General features: G+C 44.6%; 1 protein-coding gene across 1 annotated transcript in view; it reads left to right on the forward strand.

Moving 5' to 3' along the window:
- Nucleotides 1-23,855, forward strand: part of CSMD1 (CUB and Sushi multiple domains 1) — a 652,915-nt gene that overhangs the window by 449,134 nt on the left and 179,926 nt on the right. Inside the window, exons 26-32 of the mRNA XM_058666667.1 lie at nucleotides 674-868; nucleotides 5,626-5,742; nucleotides 9,641-9,754; nucleotides 11,164-11,259; nucleotides 16,281-16,484; nucleotides 18,052-18,176; nucleotides 18,799-18,895. Of these exons, the coding sequence (XP_058522650.1) occupies nucleotides 674-868; nucleotides 5,626-5,742; nucleotides 9,641-9,754; nucleotides 11,164-11,259; nucleotides 16,281-16,484; nucleotides 18,052-18,176; nucleotides 18,799-18,895 (948 nt within the window). The remainder of the gene's footprint in view (nucleotides 1-673; nucleotides 869-5,625; nucleotides 5,743-9,640; nucleotides 9,755-11,163; nucleotides 11,260-16,280; nucleotides 16,485-18,051; nucleotides 18,177-18,798; nucleotides 18,896-23,855) is intronic.

Consider the following 23,855-nt stretch of genomic DNA (forward strand, 5'->3'; position numbering starts at 1 on the left):
GGAACAGCCAGCATTGGCAGCTGGGTAGGCAGCATGTCATCATGAGCTGGTTCAGATATTATACACCTGCCATGGCAAGCTCAAGTGAGCAACACGGAGCAGCAGAATGGTACTGCTTCAGGTAAGAGTGAGCCAGACTCAGGGCCAGTGTCCACCACAGGCCAATACCAGGGATGGTGCTAAGGCTTTCTTCCTTGTTTACAGGATAAGCTAACATGATGGAGCCTGGGTGCCATTACCTCAGGCTCAGCACATGGCATTGAATGGATCTGCAAGCAACAGGGAGATGAGCAATGTGTCAAGTACCTGCAACTCTGTTTATCTGGTTTGCATTTGCACAAAATAAATGTTGTGGGTTCTATATGGAATTTCAACATGTTAGCTACCATGCGAAACACCTAGATAAATGCCAGTAGTATATAAATACACATACTGAAGGAATTAGGTTGCTTGTCCCAGTGTCCACACAACTCGCTTGGACACTAGCCATAACCAATACAAGCCTGTGCAAAGCATTTTCCAATTATGGCTATAGATAATAAGCCAAACTACATCAAGTATGTTTTATTAAATACCATATGCTGCCATGGTAGATGCAGTATATAGCATGTTTAAATACAGTAGATCTCTGGAGGAGACCAAGTGATGGTGTCTGCATTTATTTCCTCTGCAGAGAAACCCCGGGAAGCTTGCTTTGACCCTGGAAATATAATGAATGGGACAAGAATTGGAGTTGACTTCAAGCTGGGCTCCACTGTTACCTACCAGTGTGACTCTGGATACAAGATCGTGGACCCCTCATCCATCACGTGTGTGATTGGAGCCGATGGGAAGCCATCCTGGGACGGTGTACTGCCATCCTGCAGTGGTGCGTGTGGGCTGGGGCTGTTGGGCATTGCTGTCCCACCATGGCACTGTCCCTCTGATCAGGGCTACAATAGCCCTGGACTGGACAGTCAGATACTGAGCCTGGGAAAACTCACCCCGTGCTGGGGAGGGCTGCTATTCTGCTCCTCACTGTCTCACGTTGGCTTTCATTTAGGGCTGTTTTAAACCTGATCAGCATATAAGTTAACATTCTTTATAAAATATTTTAGGGATAGAAATTATACATATAAGATGCATCTATATTATATATGCATACATATGTATGTGTATATATATATAATGAATATTCCAACTTGCCTTGAGACTGTCATTTTATGTCCGTATTTAGGGATTGGATTAATGAAACCATCTGTTAAATCTAAGATTAACATTAAAAAATTCTCAAAATTTGGGTCTACCTAGACAAGCAAATAGAAATCAAGAAGCATGCAAAATTGATTGATTGCTTTGCATGTTTTGCCATTTCTGCCTTCAAATTCAACATGTCTCCAAGGAACCTTGGCTGCCTGGAGAGCCCTGCAGCCAGGTGACACCGGTCCTTATGGCTAGTGGCAGTGAATCCATTAGGGGGAAGTTAAATGATTTTTCATGGCTGCATCCTAAGTCTCCCTATTCTTTCATATTTTGATCTCTAATAATAATTATAGAGGTGTCAGTACGGATGCTTCCCCCATGTCAGGGGTCCTAGAGGGCAAAGAACGCCTGGAGAAGGAAGAGCTGTCTTGCCCATGGCGTTGCATTCTTTTCCTGCTGTCCAACTGACCAGTCAGGTTCAGTGTAATCCTCTTCTGCAGATTCATTTATGTATTCCTGATACAGCCATTATATTCTCTTTCCTGTATTTATACATTCCTACTATGTCCCTTGTAACAGGTTCAGAATCCTGTCTCCCCAAGCATGTGGTGTCCTGAGATTATCCAAACACGATCAATCTCTATAGGTTTTCATCACTGCATCTTACTACAGATAGGACAAGGCCCCCCTGCAGTGGTAGGGTGGAGAGGATGCTGGGCACAGGAAGGCCCTGATTGGACTCAGCTGCTCACCCAGAGTGTAGACACACAGGCATGACTGCTTCCTGTCGTCCACCGAGTGTAGATGTGCCTTCATTACTGCTTCCTCTGGTCCACCGAGCATAGACACACAGGCATGACTGCTTCCTATAGTCCCCTGAGTGTAGACGCACAATCATGACTGCTTCCTGTGGTCCACCGAGTGTAGACGCACAGTCATGACTGCTTCCTTTGGTCCCCTGAATGTAGACGCACAGTCATGACTGCTTCCTCTGGATCTCCTCTTCCTCCAACTGGGGAATCGCCATATTTGTCCAACTCTTATTCATAACTAATACGGTTGTGCTTAATGAATTTGTAGCTATAAGAGATTTTCTTATAAAAACTTCATATATTCATTGTTTTATAGGCATTTAATGGACATTATATCTTAATTATAAGTATACTTAAAATACTGGTGGTTTTTACTGTTACTCCAGTAATGATCTAGACTTGAAAGGGCTTACTATCATTTTACGAATTCTTGAAGCAATGACCAGATGGTACCCCGTCTTCTGGGGTGAGGGCTGGTTGCGATAGGCAGGGCCCAGGGGTGTGACCCAGAAGCCTCCCATGGTGTCTGCCACAGCGAAGACTCCTAGCTCCTCCCTTTGCCTTGGTGAGACAGCAGGCCTCAGCTGAGTCTGACTTTCTGAAGGGGGTTAAATGCAGCATTCTCAGGGCTCAGTAAGTGACAAACCCCATTCTGCATGGATGTGACTTTCAATAACCATTTTCAGATAGACAGGGCAGTGATGAGAACCTTCAGCATAGGCGTCAGACCAACGTCCATGCAAGTGTTTTCCAGACCCTGACAGACAAGAGAACACCATACAGAGATACATGTTTACAATATGTGTGTTGGAGTTGAAAATCTATCAGTCTATCTGTCTGTCTATCTATCGACCTAGCATCCCACAAAATGATGGGCATACTCCCTGGTGGGCTCATGTCTCTTCAGCAGCTCTCAAGGGATTCTAGAAGGAATCCACATGGGGAACATGAAAATTTGGGGAAGGAACACAGCTTTCTAGTATTAAAAATAAGGGATCTTGATTTGCAGTGAAATCCATTACAGTCTGTATGGGAAAGTAACAATACTTCAGGCTTGGTGGAAATATTGGAAAAGGCCGCATGGAAGCAGTGCAGGTACACTCCAACTTTAAATTGGAGTTTGGTTTTTCTGCGTGAGAATGTGGGAAGTCCTTGTTGACTTCAGTGACTGCGTAGGCGCCAGAACAGACTTCTTCCAGAACTCAGTGAATAAAACTGGGTATTGTCCAGAATATGGGTAGAGAAGGTTTCCTCCAGTGTGTGGGGGGGGCCCTCTCAGTGCCGCGTGGACCTGAATCCTTGCCCAGGAACCCTCAGCTCCCCAACCAACTTGCAGAGTTTTGTTCTGTTACAGCTGTTTTGATAAGGCCATAGTACGTGTTGGAGCAGTTCACTTCAGACGCATGGTGTAAGTTTTCCATGCCTGTTTATCCTTTGCCTCCTGTAGAATAATTGCAACAAAAATTGAAAATTACAAAGTTCCTTTCATGGGTGTGGATGGCTTCTGTTGGTGGGAGTTGTTTTCTGTTTATTAAATTTGCTTTTCTTTAAATAGGAGCTAAATTCTAATTAGTTAAATGGGTTAGGAAGGCTGTTACACCATCTGCAGTGAATGCTGCCTGCATGTCTTTGCTCATCTTAAAAATGATTTGTTCAATAGTAATTAGAATGCAGTGAGCACTTATCTTTCTTCTATTTTCGCATTACTATAAAGTCATTTTTAACATGAGAAAAGCCATGTGGGCTTTATAGCTTAATACTATTACATGAACAGAATAACTAGCAATTAAATAAATGATCCCCACATATCTTAGAGAATTTTAAGAATATTTAGTGCGTCTGAAACAAGCTGTGTGGTCCGAGTGCCTGTCCGTGGAAGCTGAGTAAGAAGGCACACTCCTAAAACCAGTGCTCCCACGTTTCCTCCTTGAAGAGTTCTAAGTGTTCTCTCATCATGGAGTAAAGCTTGTGATCTCAACCTTGAACAGAATGAGACTTGGTAATTACACTTCAGAAATAGAGCATACTGGTCTGTAATAATTAGACCATCACATATTTGTCCCATGGTTATTTTTTCAATTTTTGTGCACCATTCTTGTTTAAAAACTGAAATAGGTAAGTTTTATAGGTCTTTGTAAAATGATTTATTTGCATCTTTGGACTGAACTAAAGGAAAACAAATTTACATTCAAGAATCTGTTCTTATTTTTTAAAAATTGAACTTTTAGCTGTTGAGGAAAAAGAAGAGCTAAGTTTGGAATATTTTGACAGAGTGTATGGTTGAGCTTGAAGTGGAAAATGAGTACCACGGTGTCACTGGGGACCACTGGCTTTGGAACTTAGCATAAAGAAACGCCTTCCAGCCAAAACTCAAGTAAAACTTTGCTGCTTAAAATTGTTAAAACAAATTCAATATGTTTTAGGACGATAAATGAATTCTAAGTGAAGACATTTGCAGGAGAAGTATGCTTAGTTTATTTAAGTAAAACTCTACTCGTTGGTCATAAACAGAGCAAAGCTGTTTAATATCTGAGCTGATTTTCTTTCACCTTTAAAATATGACTTAATACTATGGAAGCCATGGTAATGCATTGATTTGGAAAATCTCTTGACAAATCATTAGAGTTGCCTTAGATTTAGCACTGGCATGTTTTAAGGGGGTTCAGAAGCATGGAGAATGTTCTGTCCATTAATTAGGATCTAAGAGTGTGTTAACTGATATTCAAAGAATTAACACATTACCTCTAATTTCTATTTTGTTAATGCTTTAAACTGTCATATCAAGAAGAAATGAGCTGTTGAAATATAAACTCTCAATTACTGAAAGTACTTTCTGTCCAGGTACTCAATAATTTGAGCAGACCCTTTGTCCATGAACATGAGGCATTGAAATATTGGTAGTTTACATTAAATCTGAAATGCAAATGTTGGGATTTATCAAAATGGGTATTGAATATATGTGCAATGGTGCTTTTTCTAATCTCTCATCCAGAGCTATACCAAAGTTGTTAGTGACATAATCAAGGGGAAACTATCAAGAAACACAAGAAACACTTCCACACTCACACAGACACACTCATTTTATCTGCCCTAATTTTCTAACAAGATCAGCGCCTTCAACTTGAAATTGCATTCCTAGAAAGAGACCCTTGAAGTATTTCTAGTTATCACCATGCCATTTCTCTGAATCCGTGAGAAGAAAAGCTAAGGCAAACAAAATTGAACAAGTCAAACATTTTCTTTTTGCCTTTTCCATACTGTATTAACATGACAATGGCAAGCAGAGTTGACCTTTTCTATCTCTTAAGCTCATGTACCAGTTTGTAGCAACCAGACCTTTCTGCATTGTGAAGGTGAGTTAGTTGTTTATCTTCCCAAATCTGATATATTGTTACGTAGCTATTTTCACAGTGGTTTTCAATGACTGAGAAAGACCTTGAAAATATTATCAGTCCTTTACTGTAAGTTGGATAACCTTTATTTTCATTTTCCATTACCTGAAATAAGGTAAACTATGATTTTAATATTTTGCTAATTTCCGAATAGGTGTGTGACTTTTTCAGGCGACTGCCCCATCACTTGCAGTGGCTGGATGATTCTGTACCTAATTCTTGGCTGATGTCATTTGCAGCTCCCTGTGGAGGCCAGTACACGGGATCAGAAGGGGTAGTTTTGTCACCAAACTACCCTCACAACTACACAGCTGGTCAAATCTGCCTTTACTCAATCACTGTACCAAAGGAATTCGGTAAGACTTTCTTTAATGTGTCATGTTTTTTCGGCATTGGTTTTTATTTTGTTCATTGCACTGATTTTATAGCCCTGAATAGATCAAAATGGCGATCGGGTAGAGGAACTCCCTGAAAGTGACTGGTGCTCTAAGCATTCCCTAGATGAGGTCCACTGCATGCTGGACTAAATACTGACATTCCCGTCTGGGAGGCGGATCTGGAATAGTCAGGGCTTTGTGCTTTCTGCTTCAGGTCTCCTTTCAATTGGTTGTTTTCTGTATCAAGGGGTCATAGAGTAACTGATGGGCCCAGAGACCACTGCTCACCTCTCAGGGCACCATGGGCATGGCATTCAGGAGTTAGTTGGAGGCCACTGGAACTGTGAGTGAGGGGTCCTGACTGTGTCGCCCAGAGAAGCCCCACTCCATGACCCCCCACCTCGCTTCCAACCGAGGCTGCCTTTCAGAATGTTTTCCCAAAGGACTTCCTTGCAGGACGGGCCTGTGTGGGTGTACCTGCCCAATGATTACCATCATGGCCAGAAAAAAAAATCACCTTGTTCTGAATACTTCTTTGAGTTGAAGCAGATAATAGCCTCAAAAATTATATATTATTTTTCCTTACCCAGGAATAAAATTCATAACCCCACATAGCCAATAGTTTCATTTTTCTATTTCAAGTAGCAGTCACCCACTCAGGAACAATGAAGGGAGGACTTGTAATGGAAAAGTTTATTTAAGACACAGCATTTCAAATAGCACAAATGAATTCACGTGTGGGAGACTCAATGTCAGTGGTCTCACTGTACTCTGAGTCTAATCGCGCAGGCTAAGCCCTTGTCCTGGCCTTAGGTGTGCCTTATACAGTGTGCTGGACACGCAGGCTGGAGGGGCCCTTGTCCTGGCCTTAGGTGTGCCTTACACAGTGTGCTGTTCACGCAGGCTGGAGGAGCCCTTGTCCTGGCCTTAGGTGTGCCTTACACAGTGTGCTGGACACGCAGGATGGAGGGACCCTTGTCCTGGCTTTAGGTGTGCCTTTCACAGAGTGTGCTGGACATGCAGAGTGAAGAAGCCCTTGTCCTGGCCTCGTATGTGCCTTTCACAGAGTGTGCTGGACATGCAGAGTGAAGAAGCCCTTGTCCTGGCCTCGTATGTGCCTTTCACAGAGTGTGCTGGACATGCAGAGTGAAGAAGCCCTTGTTCTGGCCTCATGTGTGCCCTCTCTCTGCGTGCTGTGGACAGCTAGTAGTGCATCTGGATATTGTATCACGTGGCCTGTCACCCAGATGTGTTTTTAGGATGGGTGGACGTGAGTGCCTGCTGTGTTCATTAGAGTCTCTAACCTGACAATCAGTAGACACCCTAGCAGAGGTCAATGTCCCCAGACACTAGTGGATCATTTTTAGTATCTTGTGAGGGAATTGGAAACAATTCTGTTACTCTCAGGGAAAAGAGAGGTGAGTTGGGGCTTTCTTCTTATCTAAGTGGAAAAAAAAACCCTTAGATTTCAACTTTTTTATGCCAGATTTGATTCTCTAGCTGGACCCTTAATTCCTTATTCAACAAAAAAAACTTTTAATTTTTAACCTAAATGCTTAACAACATTCATCCAATTACTTTGTAGTTAGTATTTCTTCCATTCATTATGAATATAAGAGAAGTAGATTTGTGTCAATAGAATATAGCAGCAGCAGTGTGTAATCGCAGTTTGGTGTAAAATGGTGCTGTTGTTACAATGTGATTTTAATTTTCACTAGAGCAATGCTGCAGCCAAAATAAATAGTGATTATAATTTCCTAATCTGAAAGGTTCAGTGACACAGATGTCATGTTCTATTTAAAAGAAATTTGATTGAGCTGAAAGTGGTAACTCAGAAGAATGAAAGGCAATCCTTGTAACCCAATTCATACCCTTCCTGGGACCTGAGTGCTTCGACTTGCCCAGATCCTTGCACTACAGTTCCCACCCTCCCCTACTGCGGGGACTGTTGACCAAACCAACAAACTCCTGGCCATACTGGCTACTTCCAACAGTCTGATCTGTGTGTTCCCTCATATTCCATTCTGAGACAAAGCTTTCTGGAAGGACTGGCTGGGATGTGTCTCCTGCATGACGCAGCACAGTCTGCCAGCAGTGGCGCTTGCCACACCCAAAGAGTCCTTTGGTGTTTTTTTCTGGTGGCCTCCTCACTCCTGGTGGCAGCAAGGGCCTCCATGCACATTGCTCATCTCGGGCATGCTCTCTTCTCAGGGGTTCGGTGTCAGCCACAGCTAGAGCTCAGCCCCAAGGAGCTGGGTCTCTCTGCAGAGTGAATTCAGCCTTGAGTGCTGAGACTGTGTGTCCTGGAGCTTTATTTGGGGGGAAGCACTGGTACTCATCACAGTGTGAGTCCTGGGACACAGCTACTTTCTTATTGGTTTCTTTATTAATAGCATTATAATAGCAAATAGCATGTTTATTATAGCATAAAGATGATACTTGCCAAGTGTTTTCTTGAAGAAGATACATTGTTATCAAACGATGCAAGCACTGAGCCCTTCGCATGATAAACTTTAATGATTCTGTGACTGTCGTGGAGAGGGAGGGTTGTGTGAGTAGCACTGGGGAGGAATCCCTATAGCCCTTCCCTTCTCCAACACCTGAACTATAGTTTTTAGAACACGCTATCTATTTGGGCAGTCCAGAGGCTAATGCCTCCTGTACTCTTCCCCCAGGAAGTTGTGAAGTCTAAAGTAGAAGACACATTATCTGTGTGTGTATATTAATTACCTTTGTGGTGTACACATGTATGCAATGTGCATGGAGACAGAGAGCTTTTGGATTGCCTCCACCGCACACAGCGTTGTCATGCTGAAACCTTGTTCAGGAAAGGTTAGAATGATTCTAGCATGTATAAGGCAAGGATTAATCGTCCATTGCCTATAAATAGATGTCTTTCTGAAGATTGTAAAGCCCTCTCTAATATATAAATAATGATTAATCTTGACATTGTAAAATGTGCTGTTATGTTTTATTTGTAGGAGGTATGTATGCAGCTTAAATATCTGTAAGCAAGATTAATTTCAATCATGATAAGTAATATCTACCATATGTTTCTGTTGGAGTACATGTAGTAATATAAATTTGTCACTATGTTAAATGTAGGTAGCTTTGTAGTACGTTTTTGTGAAAAATTTAAATTGTCCATCAAATTCATCATGCAATTTGACTCATATGCTGTGTTTTCATTGACTAAACTGTCACTTATTAAAAAATAAATGGAAGATCTGTAAATTTCTCCACTCATTTTATATGGTAAAAAAGACTAATTTTCAGTTATATGAATTTTTTGTATGATGTTGAAAGCAGATGAAGTAAAATTTATGGGTTTTGTCCTGCAAGAAGCTGTAGAGCTGAGCTGAAACATTGGGGACCAAAGACGGTTCAAACCTGCTTCAGGACACGTGAGGGAGAGCGAATGGAGAAGGACCCATCACCATGACCTTGCGTGATTGGCAGCTTGAAGCCTCTGATTGGCTTCTGTTGCCTGGTTACAAGGAAATACTCTTGGGTTGCAGTGTACTTTCCACTGTTTCCTGTATACAGATTAATTGATTAATTAGTTAATCAGTTAATCAGGCTGCATTGGGCCAGATTAATCATTCAGGTACAAAAGCTGGTTTATCCCAAATTTATTTTGGTTCTATGCCATGATTAGAAAAAAACTCAAAGTAGTTTTCTCCTATCATTACGTAACAAAAAATCAAAAGGAAAAACTTAATGCAATTGAAAATGTTAACAGATAAAATGAGTCAGTCTTTTTGGGAGGAATTTTAGGAGAACGGTCAACTGCAGGAATCAGTAAGCACGCGCACAGTACCTCCTCTAGTGGACACTGCCGGCCTTGATGCCCATGTTGCTGCCCCTTGCCTTGCAGTGGTGTTTGGGCAGTTTGCCTACTTCCAGACGGCGCTCAACGACCTGGCGGAGCTGTTTGACGGGACCCACCCTCAGGCGCGGTTGCTCAGCTCACTCTCTGGCTCTCACTCAGGTCTGTGACCACAGAGCTCACTCGGGAATTCTTGTTGGAATGCTTGGCTGATTTGCTTTAAATGGCCTCTTTCTTTCTATTTTTGATGAATGGGAAATTTAGACATACCTGGATTTTCGTAGAAATTTATTTTAACAAATTTATTTAAAATTTATTTTAAATAGACAATTTAACATTGCTCCATGTGCCTGCTTTTCTCATTTTACTTTCTGTGATTTTGAAGAATATAATATCCACCTGAATAACAGAGGCAAATACCACAAAAAGGAAAATTAATGAACTCTTTTTGTCTTATTTTCTGTTCTGTGCTATTTAATCTTCCTCCTGGATAGAGACTATTAAAATTTTGGTCTGCATCATTCCAAATCTGCTAATATATAGTACAGAAATCTAATGCATGCCACTACATACCTGAGTGTGCATGTGTGGGTGCAGGTACATCTGGGTACCTATACCCTGAGAAGCACTGCGTTGGACGGATGTGGTTCAGCGAGTGAGCTGCAGCCTGTGTCATGGTTGTCGCTTCTGTTTCTGCAAGTACCGGTACGGTTGCCATTCACTGAGCAAATTTGCCAGGTAGCACTAACCATGCATACCACAATTTTGGTTAAGGTAAAGCTTTGGATATTTCCAATTGTTTGTGATTTCATTAGCAGTCAAAATTCTTAACACCTATGGTTTGTTGTTTTCTGCCATTGCTCCTTGCAACTGTGTTTTGGAAGGCATGAGAACATATAGACAATTGAACTGCAAGTTCAGGAACCGGCTCTGAGAGTTACAACCCACAGGCCCTCTCCGTCTGGAGACTGATGCATACTGAACACAGAAAACTTTTCCAAAGTTTGGTATTCAGAGACATTTTCTTAGTTTTATGTAAAAATCCTAGAGAGTAATTACCAAATTAAGCTGTCACTGAGTGAACAATTCACCCAGCACTTAGATTCCTGTCTCCTCTACAAGGGGACTTCAGACAGTGCTTGGAATAGAGAAGGAGAAGATAACTTTACTTCAGTACAGTAAACTGGAGTCATTGCATAGCCTTTTCACAGTATGCATTTTCTATGACTTTCTGCAAGACCCTCCATGTTGCCGGAATTCAACATGGTTTGTACCAAATGAGCTCCATTTTACACAAGTGTTTTGAACTACTCTTGTGTTACACATTAATAATCCTGCTGGTGTTTCCTTTAAATGTTAATAATAGGTTAAATATATTTAAGATTCATAGAAATGAATAAGAAATTTTCATTAAAATGTTTTGTCTTAAATACCCAAGCAAAGTTGTTGTTTTAAGGTTCAAAGATTGAATGGGAAATTCCATATTGGCATTGTGATCCCCAAACACTTTTATCTACTACAGTGCTGTGCATCTTCTGCAGCCAACGTGGTAGCTCTGTTTTTGTTTCTAGGTGAAACTTTGCCTCTGGCAACATCCAATCAGATTTTGCTGCGGTTCAGTGCCAAGAGTGGTGCCTCCGCACGAGGGTTTCATTTCGTTTACCAAGGTAAGAATCCCGGATGGCCAGTGCAATCCACTGCTGACCGTTGCATGGCTTGCTCTGTTACTTCCAGATAATGAAATATGACGTCCTAAAAGCTTTCAAACATACTTCAATATTTTTCTCAAGTCAACTGTTTAGCAGTGGTTTCTGTCATCGTGAATGATCAATGAAAGGCATGTAACCCACGTTGTGTACTTTGCATGTTTTAAAACATAGTAATAATGAAAAAAATAAGAATACTGTAAAGGGAAGTCAAACAAAAACCAAACAGGTAACCATAACGGATCACTTGTGAACCTACCATTCTGGCCGTGCAACGGTTGCTGCTTTAACAGTTCTTCATCCGTACCTAGCTTTGGATCTGGAAACTACTGGAAATTATGTTGAGATTGCTCAAAAGTTCTGAAAACTAGAATTCTCTCTGTTCTTTGCCTTTTCGTCGCCCATCCTTCACATGCACGTGGGAAGGGCCCCATGGCGACGGCTTATGCACCAAGGACGGAGTAGTCAGGCATGGAAAGTGGGGCGGGCAGCTGTGACCCGAAAGGGACTGTCACCACCTGCCTTCACCTGCTGAGCTAAAGGAGCACTGCTTGGGCTTCCAAGGTTTCATGGTCCATAAAACGACTCAGCTTCCTTCAGAATTGGACTGAAAGCATTTCTTGACATTGCCTTTTTTCCTTGATTGAGGATTTCAGCAAAAACTGGCTCCGACCTCATTATTTAAAAAATATATATAAATGTGTAGAATGACAATGTCTTATTGTTTACAGATCACTTGTTATACTCTCACCTTGTAAGATCTACACCCTCAAAACGTTTCACTCTAAAACCCCCTTCAGATTTCAGCCTAAAGATGTCTGAGGCATAATAGGGTGAGATTGAGTCTTGGCCAGCTGGAAGCAGGTAAAATCTCTCTAACCCACTCAAGTGGCAATGGCTTCAATGACAAAGCAGTGAAGTTAGAAGCAATGCTGTGGTGGTATGTGTTGTATTTAAGATAATTACAATGTAAATCATCTGTGATGTTAATCATTAGAATGATCACAGAATGGCCAACCTAAAAAAAAAATCACCTCTTTCTAGGCCAAATTACTTTCCAGTAAATTTTATATTATTTTTGCAAAAGCAAATTCACAAAGTACAAGTAGTGTAACATAGAAAGAGTACTGCCTCATTAAACGACATCTTCTCTCCTAGGGAACATCAAGGGGCTGACATTATCTGCCTTCAAAAAAGGCTGCCTTTGTTTTTGATGAAGTTTAGAAAATTAATAACATAATCAGATAAAATATTTCATGTAAATGAACCATTGTCTGGACATCTTAAGATGCTATCCTTTGAAGCTGGATTTTAGAAAAAATTTTTTACATTGAAACTGCATTATTATTAAAATATGTAAAATACAGAAAGGTAGAAAATATTTTGTAGAAGGAACCTACTTTCCTTGTACTTAAAAATGCATAATGACTTCAACACTCTCAATATTTTATAACTTCTTTTTATATCATCTTCTCTTGCTTGTTCCTATTGGTAAGCTTATGCGAAAACCTTATTTTTTTTTTCGACATTTGCTTATTTTTATTTATTTTTTATTTTTTTATTTTTTTTTCAGTAATTACATTGTATTATGTGACACAGTTACATAGATACTTGGGTTCTCCCCACCCCTCCCCAAAACCTTATTTTTTCAACCAAATCTAAATCCTTTCGACTAAAAGAATTAGGGTTATGAATGAAATTTACAGATCACTCACCACAACAAGGAACATTTTAAATACAATGGAAGAGGTGAATTCAGCATTACTTCTTGGGGGATAGTGGTCATGTTGGAGGCCAGAGGTCATCGGGACTGCATTGTGTAAATGTTTTCTGAGGAGTGCTTCCCTACACCCCTCGCAGCTTCGTTCATCCCCAAGTTATTAAGGCAAAAGCTACACAGTAACCTTAGGATGTCTGTTGTTATAGGAACTGGAATCCATGTCAACAAGCAGTTCAACATAAAGAACTGCTGGACACTTCCATGAAATTCATGGGTGCAGTCCAGGGCGCAGAGCGTGCATATGGCACTAGGTGTGCCAACATTGTAGTGCTTGGTCCTTGGTCCCCTGTCCCCACAGGATGTCCTAGTTGGTGCTGCAGGGACACTATCACTTGATGGTCCCATCTCCCTGAACTCTTGTTGTCAATCTCCTCATTAACCTGAGTGTCAGCATTTTCTGTAACTCGTCTAATTGTTTTCCACACTACTTAATGAAAAGCCAGAGCAGGCAGCAAGCACAAGTTAAGACCTGTTGGTCTCCCACGAGGGCTGAGAGCCAGGGCCACTTGTAACGCCTTGCTTCCAGGCTCCTCAGTGTTGATTTATCTATGAGAAGATGCACTGATGCCAATGCAGAGTTGGGTTTCCGTGTGGGGTGGTGCTGTCTCAGGACCACTCGGGGAGTTCATCCCTGGTGCAACAGAACACAAGGTATGCACATTCACAGGGCCCCAGGTTTGGAAGGAATCATGAGTTTCAGTATTAACAAAACACCTCTACAGCTGTGGCCTTGGGGCCAGCTCTGCACCCAGCTCAGAGTTAGCCTCTACAGCTGTGGCCCCAGGGCCAGCTCTGTACCCATTTTGGAGTTACTCTCTATGACAGTGGCCTTGGAGCCAGATCTGCACCCATCTCGGAGTTAACCTCTACCGCTGTGTCCTTGGGGCCAGATCTGCACCTGTTCGAGTTAGCCTCTCTGGCTATGGCCCCAGGGCCAAATCTGCACCCATCTGGATTAACCTCTATCGCTGTGGCCCCAGGGCCAGCTCTGTACCCATCCGTGAGTCAAGTAGACTTTAGAAGTAAGGTCGTGAGAATCTGCCCTGAAAAATCATCTGATCCAAGTATGAGGGAAACTAGAACAGTTATAACTCCAGTCCTGAGCCACAATCACACATTCTACTGCAGGAGGGAACAAACATCCCTGGAAATGTGTGAGAAACACATTTCAGAAGTCATAATTCGTGCCTTTTCTGCTAAGTATCAAGCCGACCAGTGGGCATTGCAGGTTAGGTCAATGCTTATGACCCCTCCATTCGGTATCAGAGTGCCTGGTTTGAAGTCCATCTTCTCTGCTTCCAACCAACTTCCTACCAATGTGTATGGGAGACACTGGCTGTTGACTCAAGTGGTTGGGCCCCAACTCTCACATGGGGACCTAGATGGAGTTCCTGGATTCTGGGTTTAGCCTAACCCAGCCCTGCGTACTGTGGCGAGCTGGGGAGTGATGGGAGATATCTCTCTCTCTCTCTCTCTCTTTCTCTCTCTCTCTCTCTCCCTCTCTCCCTCCCTCTCCCTCCCTCCCTCCCTCCCTCCTCCTTTCCCTCTCTCCCCCTATACCCTCATCTTTCCTCTATAACTTTGCTTCTCTGCTTTTGAAATAAATAAATCACTTAAGAACTATACAAAAGTTTGGCTCACCTGTTTCCTAGCTCCAAGAAATGCTGACTGTCCAGAGCAGAAGTAACCTGGCCAGCCTCCCCTCCACTTTCCAAGATTCCAACATTTTTGTATCAAGCAGAGACTGGCAGAAGCTGTGATCAGCTGGTGTTATTAAATGAATTTGAGTGATTTCTGCCATTCTGTAGAGGCTGCTTTGTGCCTAACATCAGTGCATTTTTAGATTGCTTTGATAGTCAAAAGTCACGCATAAGCATTTCTGGGCGATCCAATACAGTCTGTTTCTTGCAGCTTTAGAAGAGACCACTGGTTCTGTTGTATGAAAAATATAGAACCTATGTTGCATTGCAGTGGGTGGCCTGGGTGGGGTCCACATTCCCTGCTTTGTAACATTGCCATCAACACTGGAATCAAGAGGCAACAACAGAGGCAACTCAAATGGAGTCCACAACCTTCCCTCCTGCTCACTCTAAAGCAGATGTTAGTCAATGGCCAAGGAAAAGAAGTCACTTGCTGTAGCCCCTCCTTCCCCGTCTGTGTGGTGCACACAGTCCAGGATGTGGGCATCATCATTGATTAGTGCATCTCCCCATCATTGTGAAGGAAGCTGTTGTATAGTTTGCCTATTTCTGTGTATCTGTTTCTATATTGAATGTGATGGGTCTCAGTCCCCTCAGAATAACCTTCCACACCAGAATTAGTGAATTACAGGACTTAATGTGTATTTCAAGGTGAAATTCAGGCAAAGTTTTGGTTTCATGCCTCCTATAGTGTGCCGTACTCCATTTGCCAGTCGGCCATTCGCCGTACTTCTCCGATTACACTCTGCTTACCTAAACAGACATTCTATTCTCACCCACACCACCAGTTTCCTAACTTCCATAGAACCTCATGCTCCGCACTGTCTCAGACATTTCCCTTAACAGAACCTTCCGATGGCCCCTCTCTCTCCCTCCTGTCATTCTGCTTTAGAGAGAGATCTCCCATAGTCTCATTCAGTCTATTGTACCACAGTGCTCACCTCCAAAGACCTGCTGCCCTTGGCATTCGTGACTTCATGTCATCACAGTTCATTGAAAGGCCTTCTTAAAAACAAAGAGGCACTTTTTTTCAAATTGGATGAAAAGGTAGAAATCTAGAATTCCTTTGCTAGAAGTCTTTCCCAGGCTGAGAGATGTCTGGGTTGATTTACCTGCCCTTGTAAGTGGCATGAATCATAATACTTAACTGATTTTTTGTTTCTGAGAAACGCATTTTTGTCAAGAGCACACACATGCAGTTTTTACAAAGACCATTCAGCACAGAATTTTGCATGCAACTCAGTATCAACAAGTCCTCATAAGGTGCCAGTTCTCCAACATTTGTTCTCCTCTGGAATGAGGATAATGAGTTGGCCTCAGCTTGACGTGAGTACTTGGTGTAAATGTGAAAATGACCCCAAATTGTTGTCTGCAGACACTGTCCAATGCATTGTGAATTTCTGTGTTGATGTCAACTTTTATTGAACTCAGATCCTTTTGTAGTGTAGGGCTTTGATTTCTGGCGAAGAGATAGACAGCTAAGTTGTGTGTTCCTCCCCCAGCTGTGCCTCGTACCAGCGACACCCAATGCACCTCTGTCCCTGAGCCCAGATACGGAAGGAGAATTGGCTCTGAGTTTTCAGCTGGTTCCGTCGTTCGATTTGAGTGTAACCCAGGATATCTGCTCCAGGGCTCCACAGCCATCCGCTGTCAGTCTGTGCCCAACGCGCTGGCCCAGTGGAATGACACCATCCCGAGCTGTGTGGGTGAGTGGGAGCCATAAGGTGCAGTCCCTGCATGAGGGTCCAACAGTGTGCATGCCTGCTTTTCAGTGCTTCTGCCCCGTCCACCTGAGCGGATCACACTTGGGACTCATTGCCCCGTCCACCTGAGTGGATCACACTCGGGACTCACTGCCCCGTCCACCTGAGCGGATCACACTCGGGACTCACTGCCCCGTCCACCTGAGCGGATCACACTCGGGACTCACTGCCCCGTCCACCTGAGCGGATCACACTCGGGACTCACTGCCCCGTCCACCTGAGCGGATCACACTCGGGACTCACTGCCCCGTCCACCTGAGTGGATCACCCTCGGGACTCACTGCCCCGTCCACCTGAGCGGATCACACTCGGGACTCACTGCCCCGTCCACCTGAGTGGATCACCCTCGGGACTCACTGCCCCATCCACCTGAGTGGATTGCACTTGGGATTCACTGCCCCGTCCACCTGAGTGGATCACACTCGGGACTCACTGCCCCGTCCACCTGAGTGGATCACACTCGGGACTCACTGCCCCGTCCACCTGAGCGGATCCCACTCGGGACTCACTGCCCCGTCCACCTGAGCGGATCACACTCGGGACTCACTGCCCCGTCCACCTGAGTGGATTGCACTTGGGATTCACTGCCCCGTCCACCTGAGTGGATTGCACTTGGGATTCACTGCCCCGTCCACCTGAGTGGATCACCCTCGGGACTCACTGCCCTGTCCACCTGAGTGGATCACCCTCGGGACTCACTGGCCTGCCCACCTGAGTGGATCGCCCTTGGGACTCATTGCCCCGTCCACCTGAGTGGATTGCACTTGGGATTCACTGCCCTGTCCACCTGAGTGGATTGCACTCAGGACTCATTGCCCCATCCACCTGAGTGGATTGTACTTGGGACTCATTGGCCCGTCCACTTGTTACCCACTTAAGGAGCACCTAAACCCTAAGAATATTCATTTCACAACATAAGCCATCACATTAACAGGGATGAAACATGGTTGCTTTCCTGCTATATATTAAGTATGCCACCAACTCTAAACTCTTGGATGTGCAACATCATTTCATTATCATGCTGATTTGCTATATTATTGTGTGCTGCCCTCCTGGTAAGGCTGTGATAAAGGTTGTTTGCAGAGCAATAGGTTAATTCAGCTTGATTGGCGACGGCCCTATTGGTTAATCTGCTTAATTTTGTATAGAAACCTACCCTGCACCCGTGATTAGCCCTGAATCCATTACTCATTGTCAGCAGCTCTTCTGTTGGCTGAGCTGCTTCAGCAGCCCCATCCATGCTGTCAGGGGTGCCATGCTCCTTCTGCACAGGGTCATTTCACAGATGTGCTGGGTACAGACTTTCCTTGGAGAAACTCTGAAACTTAATGTCATTATAGATAAGAATCACTGGTGTCGCTAATTTGTGAAAACAGACTGAATGTTCCCCTGGCTGGTCATGCCATTTACAGTGTGGTTGTCATTGTCAAGCTTCCCCTAGCCTATCACACAGCAGTAGGTCTCTGCAGCCTCATCATACCTCACCGTTGTTGAACTTGATTCTGTTTAGTCCCCTGCAGTGGCAACTTCACCCAGCGGAGAGGGACAATTCTGTCTCCAGGCTACCCAGAGCCGTATGGAAACAACCTCAACTGTGTCTGGAAGATCATAGTCACTGAGGGGTCGGGGATCCAGGTGAGTCTACAGGGGCTGAAACAGAGCCCATCAGAGCCTGCCGGAGCCAGCTGGAACCCACAGAGCCCGCTAGAGCCCACCAGAGCCCAATGGAGCCCACCAGAGCCTGCTAGAGCCCACTGGAGCCCGCCAGAGCCCGCTAGAGCCCACTGGAGCCCGCCAGAGCCCACTGGAGCCTGCCAGAGCCCACCAGAGCCCAGTGGAGCCCACCAGAGCACGCTAGAGCCCACTGGAGCCTGCCAGAGCTCGCCAGAGCCCGCTAGAGCATGCCAGAACCCACTGGAGTCCCTGAGCTCTTTCCCACCCTACTCTCCTAGCACTTACTTACAGACTATATTTCTCCTTCACTTACAGACTGTGGTATTTCTCCTTTGTTACTATTTCCTATAAAATCTTCCCAATCATGTTTCTCTTTTTGGAATAAAAAAGGACCAACTCCTGAATTAAGCCTATTCAAAGGACCCCTTAGAGAAATTTCTGGATGCCCCCTTTTAGGGCTTATGTCCTTTTTTGTCTCCATACATTTTAACTGGTATGTGTCTGAGTCATGTCCAAGCCTTTCTGCTCAGACTCACTTTGCTCACCCCAAATTGGAGTTTAACTCGACCTTATACCTGGGCAGATTCAGGTGATCAGCTTTGCCACAGAACAGAACTGGGACTCCCTGGAGATCCATGATGGAGGCGACGCGTCAGCACCGAGACTGGGGAGCTTCTCAGGTGGGTAGCCCCAGCCTCCATGCCTGCTGCATGCCAGGTAGACTGTGGGTCCTCAGTAAGGGAGCATGTCCTGGTGGCCCAGCCTCCATGCCCACTGCATGCCAGCTGGACTGTGAGCCCTCAGTGAGGGAGCACACCTGGGTGGGCACTCCCCAAGACTCCATGCCTTCTGCATGCCAGCTAGACCACAGACGCTCAGGGAGGGAGCACATCTGGGTGGGCACTCCCCAAGACTTCATGCCTTCTGCATGCCAGCTAGACCACAGACCCTCAGGGAGCATGTCCTGGTGGGCGCTCCCTGAGCCTCTATGCCCGCCGTGTGCCAGCTAGACCATGGTCCCTCAGTGAGGGAAGATGTCTGGTGGCCACTCCCTGCAGGACTCCCCACAGGACTCCCCTGGCCCAGCCCAGAGCTGGGGAGCCTCTGTCAGCAGGAGGTACCCCGCCTATGCCAGAAGACACAGCCGGTACACATGGCAGCCCTGAGGCTGGCAGTAGGCTATTGTCACTGGGAGGGGGATATAGGAAAGGAGCTCAGTTGAAGAGGAGGCCACCCACGATTCTACACTCTAGAGATGAGGTATCTTAAGGGTTTGCCTGTGGGGCAGTCAGCCTGTGTGTGGGGCCTCTGTTCCATGGGGTCCAGCTGTCTGTTAGGAGAACTGCAGTCAGGTTCGATTACCCAGCCTGAACCTGCAGACAAGCATCAGTCTGCTCTTGGCCACTCTTTCTTGTACCTGTGCCTTCACGATCGTTCTCTCACAACACCCCAGCCTGCTCTTCCATCACCTTGAGTATTTCTCACTTCTTGGTTTCCTTGGCTTCTGCCGTAACAGGTCATGCTGCCTCCTGACAGGTGACACAGTTCTGTTCTGTGTCAGGTGTCAGCACAGCACAGGGGCAGTGACCCATAATGCCATCACCTCCTGTGCAATTGTCATCCACATGGTTGCTAGCAGTGCGACTACCAGGCTTGTTTAATAACCAAAACAGAGTCGAGCTTGGTTTTATTGTCACTCTGGCTTCCCTAATGAAGAATGAGATGTTGTACAAATGGCCTAGATGGCACGACAAATTTGTAACTGTCTAGGGGTCACCCCTTCCCTGCTTAGTCTGCTTTTCCCTTGTACAACATCCTCCCTGGGAACACAGGGGACACTGCATTACTTCTGTTCATTCCATAGAGAAGCATTTAGAATGTCCACCACAATCTGATTTACTTCTCCCACTGTGCATGACCCAGGTCTCTTGTCTGATCTTACATATAGCCATGGCTAGTTACAGACCTGGGTATGACCAGTTCCTGTCCATATAGCCATGACTAGTTACAGTGCTGGGTACAACCAGTTTCTATCCATATAGCCACAGCTAGTTACAGTGCTGGGTACAACCAGTGCCTGTCCATATAGCCACGGCTAGTTACAGTGCTGGGTACAACCAGTGCCTGTCCATATAGCCACGGCTAGTTACAGTGCTGGGTGAGACCAGTGCCTGTCCATATAGCCACCACTAGTTACAGTGCTGGGTGAGAAGAGTGCCTGTCTCACATCTCATTGATGTTGTATCACTAATGACCAATATTTGTCTTTGTAGTATTTAAAATTTCTGAAATTTTTACCTCAAAAGCGAAGCCGAGTCCAGCAAGCTTGATCTCAAAAGTGAACGTCACCTGACTGCATCTCTTAGAACAGTTCAGTTTCATGCCTGACTTTGAAATACCACCCCCAGAGCAGGCACCATGTTCGTTGTTTGAAGTAAAGGACAGAGCCGTTTCATTAACACAACAATGTAAGGCATGTGTGTAGGTGACGCAGTTTATTGTGGTTGTATTATCAGTTGTTTCACAGGTAGCAAAGGATTAAAAAAAAGTAATGATTTGCCTAATTTTTTCTGAAAAAAATGAGGACTACTCTGAAAAAAATGAAAACATGAGAGCAGAGTAATAAGGTTCAGACAATCCAGAGAAAGAGAAGTCTCCCATGAGCTTCTGTGCTCACGTCAGCTGTGTAAGAAGTCTCCCATGAGCCTCTGTGCTCACGTCAGCTGTGTAAGAAGTCTCCCATGAGCCTCTGTGCTCACGTCAGCTGTGTAAGAAGTCTCCCATGAGCCTCTGTGCTCACGTCAGCTGTGTAAGAAGTCTCCCATGAGCCTCTGTGCTCACGTCAGCTGTGTAAGAAGTTTCCCATGAGCCTCTGTGCTCATGTCTGCTGTGTATCGAATTGACACCTGCAGAGCTCATTTTCACATAGTGTGTTATTTCACTTGCCAGATATTTAAATGTTTGAAAATGCACATTTATCTCCATGTGTCATTTACAGCTCCTATCACTTATCATATCGCCTATGTGTGGAATTACTAAAATCTGCTCAGCTAACAGTGCCCGTTGTTGCTGTTTGTCTGAGAAACACATCTCTTGAGTGTTTATCAGCTCACACTCAGCAACCTTCTAGTAAGCTTCCCCCTGGAGAATGGCCACTCTCCAACCGGGCTTCAAGTATGCATTTTCATGTTTCAGGCTAGGGTTTTTCAGTGGAAAGGGTTTGCTAAGTCTCGCACCTCGTGTGCTCACACATACCTATAGAGCTGAATAACACCACATGCAGCAGCAGCAGAGAAGCTCTGCAAAGCTGAGGCAGGTGCATGGGGAGTGGCCAATGTTAACGGGAAATGACATCATAGTGTTAGCAACCACCATAATAAATGAGGTAAGCCCACTTCCTGTGCCACTTCCTGTGGCATTTGACCAAGAATACTGATTAAAACAAAGATAACCCCCTCTCTTATTGGACTTTTTAAGTGAGAAGAAAATGATTTTTTAACAAACATTTGATGAAAGTGTATCCCTGAAATACAGTTCTAACATGGATTTCCTGGAGTTAGCAATGACTTCTCATGTTTCAGTCCTAATTCTCCACACATCTCTCCTTGGAACCAACCAGTTATAAGCTCTGAGGTTTCTAGGCCACCAGCCATACTGGAAACTGGCTGCCTGTCAGCCACGACTCCTGGGATCCTGTTACGTTCCAGAGTCATTCACCGGGCTGTACAACCAATCCCTGATTCTCATTGACTGCAGTCATCAAGGATGCAAGTCAGGAGATGCCAGGGGAAGGGACTCAGACTGCAACTCCTGGAGGATCCCAGACACAGAACTCACCTGGCCTTGTTGTGTGTCACCTCCCAGGCACATTGTGGTGGAGGCCAATCCAGCAGCATGCCTGAGCATTAAGGTCCAGTCGTTATTTTCTCCAACCTTTCCTCCTGAGAGCTTGGGGCTTGGGCCGATACCATGGGCATTGTTGCCGCCAACTCTTCACCCAGCTGGTTAATGTGACCTAGCAGCCTAGGAGTCAGAGTTGTCATAAACACAGAGGGTCAGACGAGCCTTCACAGATGGCAAAGACCCTCACATCTTTGGGAAAATTCAAAAATTTATTTCAAAATTTCCTTCCATGCATGTGGGAATAGGATCAGACTGTGTAGCAACCACATATTAGAAAGATGAGCAGAAGCCATTTTACTTTTCTGATAATTTGTGTTTCTGTATGTATTTGTTTCACTTACTAATGAGGACATTTCTGTGGAATGCATTATTGGTTAATGCTGTCATGTGACTCCAATAGTGTGTTTACAGGAACTAAGATGACTAACACTTCATCAGGAGATTTCACAGACCTGTGCTGGATTTGAGTTGCAATATTGTGCCCTCAGGCTTTTTTTGGTTTTGTTTTGTTTTTAAATACTTACTTACTTGAAAAATCAGACTTGTAGAGAAAGAGGGGCAGATAGAGAGAAAGAGAGAAAAATTGTTTCCATCCTCTGGTTCACTTCCGAGTGGCTGTGATGGCCAGGGCAGGGCTAGGCTGCGACCAGTAGCCAGGATTGTCCTCCAGGTCTTCCGCAAGGTGTGCAGGGACTCAAGTACCTGTGGTGTCCTCTGCTTCCTTCCCAGGCACATTAACAGGGAGCTAGCTGGATCAAAGGGTCAGCCAAGACTTGAACTGGTGTGCATAAGGGGTGCTGTCATCTCAGGCAGTGACATTAGATGCCACACAACTCCAGCACAAAACCCATGAATTTAAAATGCACACAACCATAAACACAAGTGAAATTGTGTGTGTAGATACTTTGCTCTCCACCTTTCTCTTTTCAGATACTCTACTCAGTAAATCTTGTTTCTTAAGTATCTCTGTGAAAACCATCATCCCTTAAAGGGACCATCATTTCTTAGAGACACGCTGACTCCAAAACTATGGCAGGGGGGAAATACAAGATAAGGCATTAGTATAAAATAGCAAACTGATGTAAATAAATAAATTACTGAAGAAAATGAATGGAAGAGCATGTTGTTGAGGCATAGAGCATCCACACTCTGGGTGCCTGTCCATCCCTTACTCAGTATAAAGAACAGCAATGAGCACAGAGGTTCCACTGTGTGGACACCTCCTTTGCCAAGAGACTCATGCATGATCACAGATGAAGAGGCAAGACATGCCTAGAGCATCCCTTTTCATTTGCCACTTTACGATATCTGTGGTGTGCTCCCACCATGGTGGATGTGTAGCAGTTCCTGGGGTGTCTCTGAAACACTGGCACTGATTGGCTCCTGCCAGCTGCCTCTGCTCTGACTGGGAGCCAGCAGTAGAGATGTCCTCACCAGAGGATTGTCCATTTGCACTCCTTACCTAGACCAAAATAGGTTCAGTTGTGCAAAAGAATGTTCCATGAGAAATGGACCTGCATTTTTTCACAAGTGCTAAGATGAGGGAGGACTAGGGAGCTCTTGTAGAACAGAGAAAACCTAAGGGACTTGGCACTGAGTTCCCACAGAGATTCTCAATGGAGTCCTTGGGTACAAAACCATCATTGGCAGACGGTTGAAATCTACATGAGGGCTGCAGATTGAAGGGGCAGTGTTGGCTGGGTGTCAATATTGTCGTTTGAAAACTGTTTTGCTGTA

Source organism: Ochotona princeps, chromosome 7, assembly GCF_030435755.1.
Source record: "Ochotona princeps isolate mOchPri1 chromosome 7, mOchPri1.hap1, whole genome shotgun sequence".
NCBI classification, from domain to species: Eukaryota; Metazoa; Chordata; class Mammalia; order Lagomorpha; family Ochotonidae; genus Ochotona; species Ochotona princeps.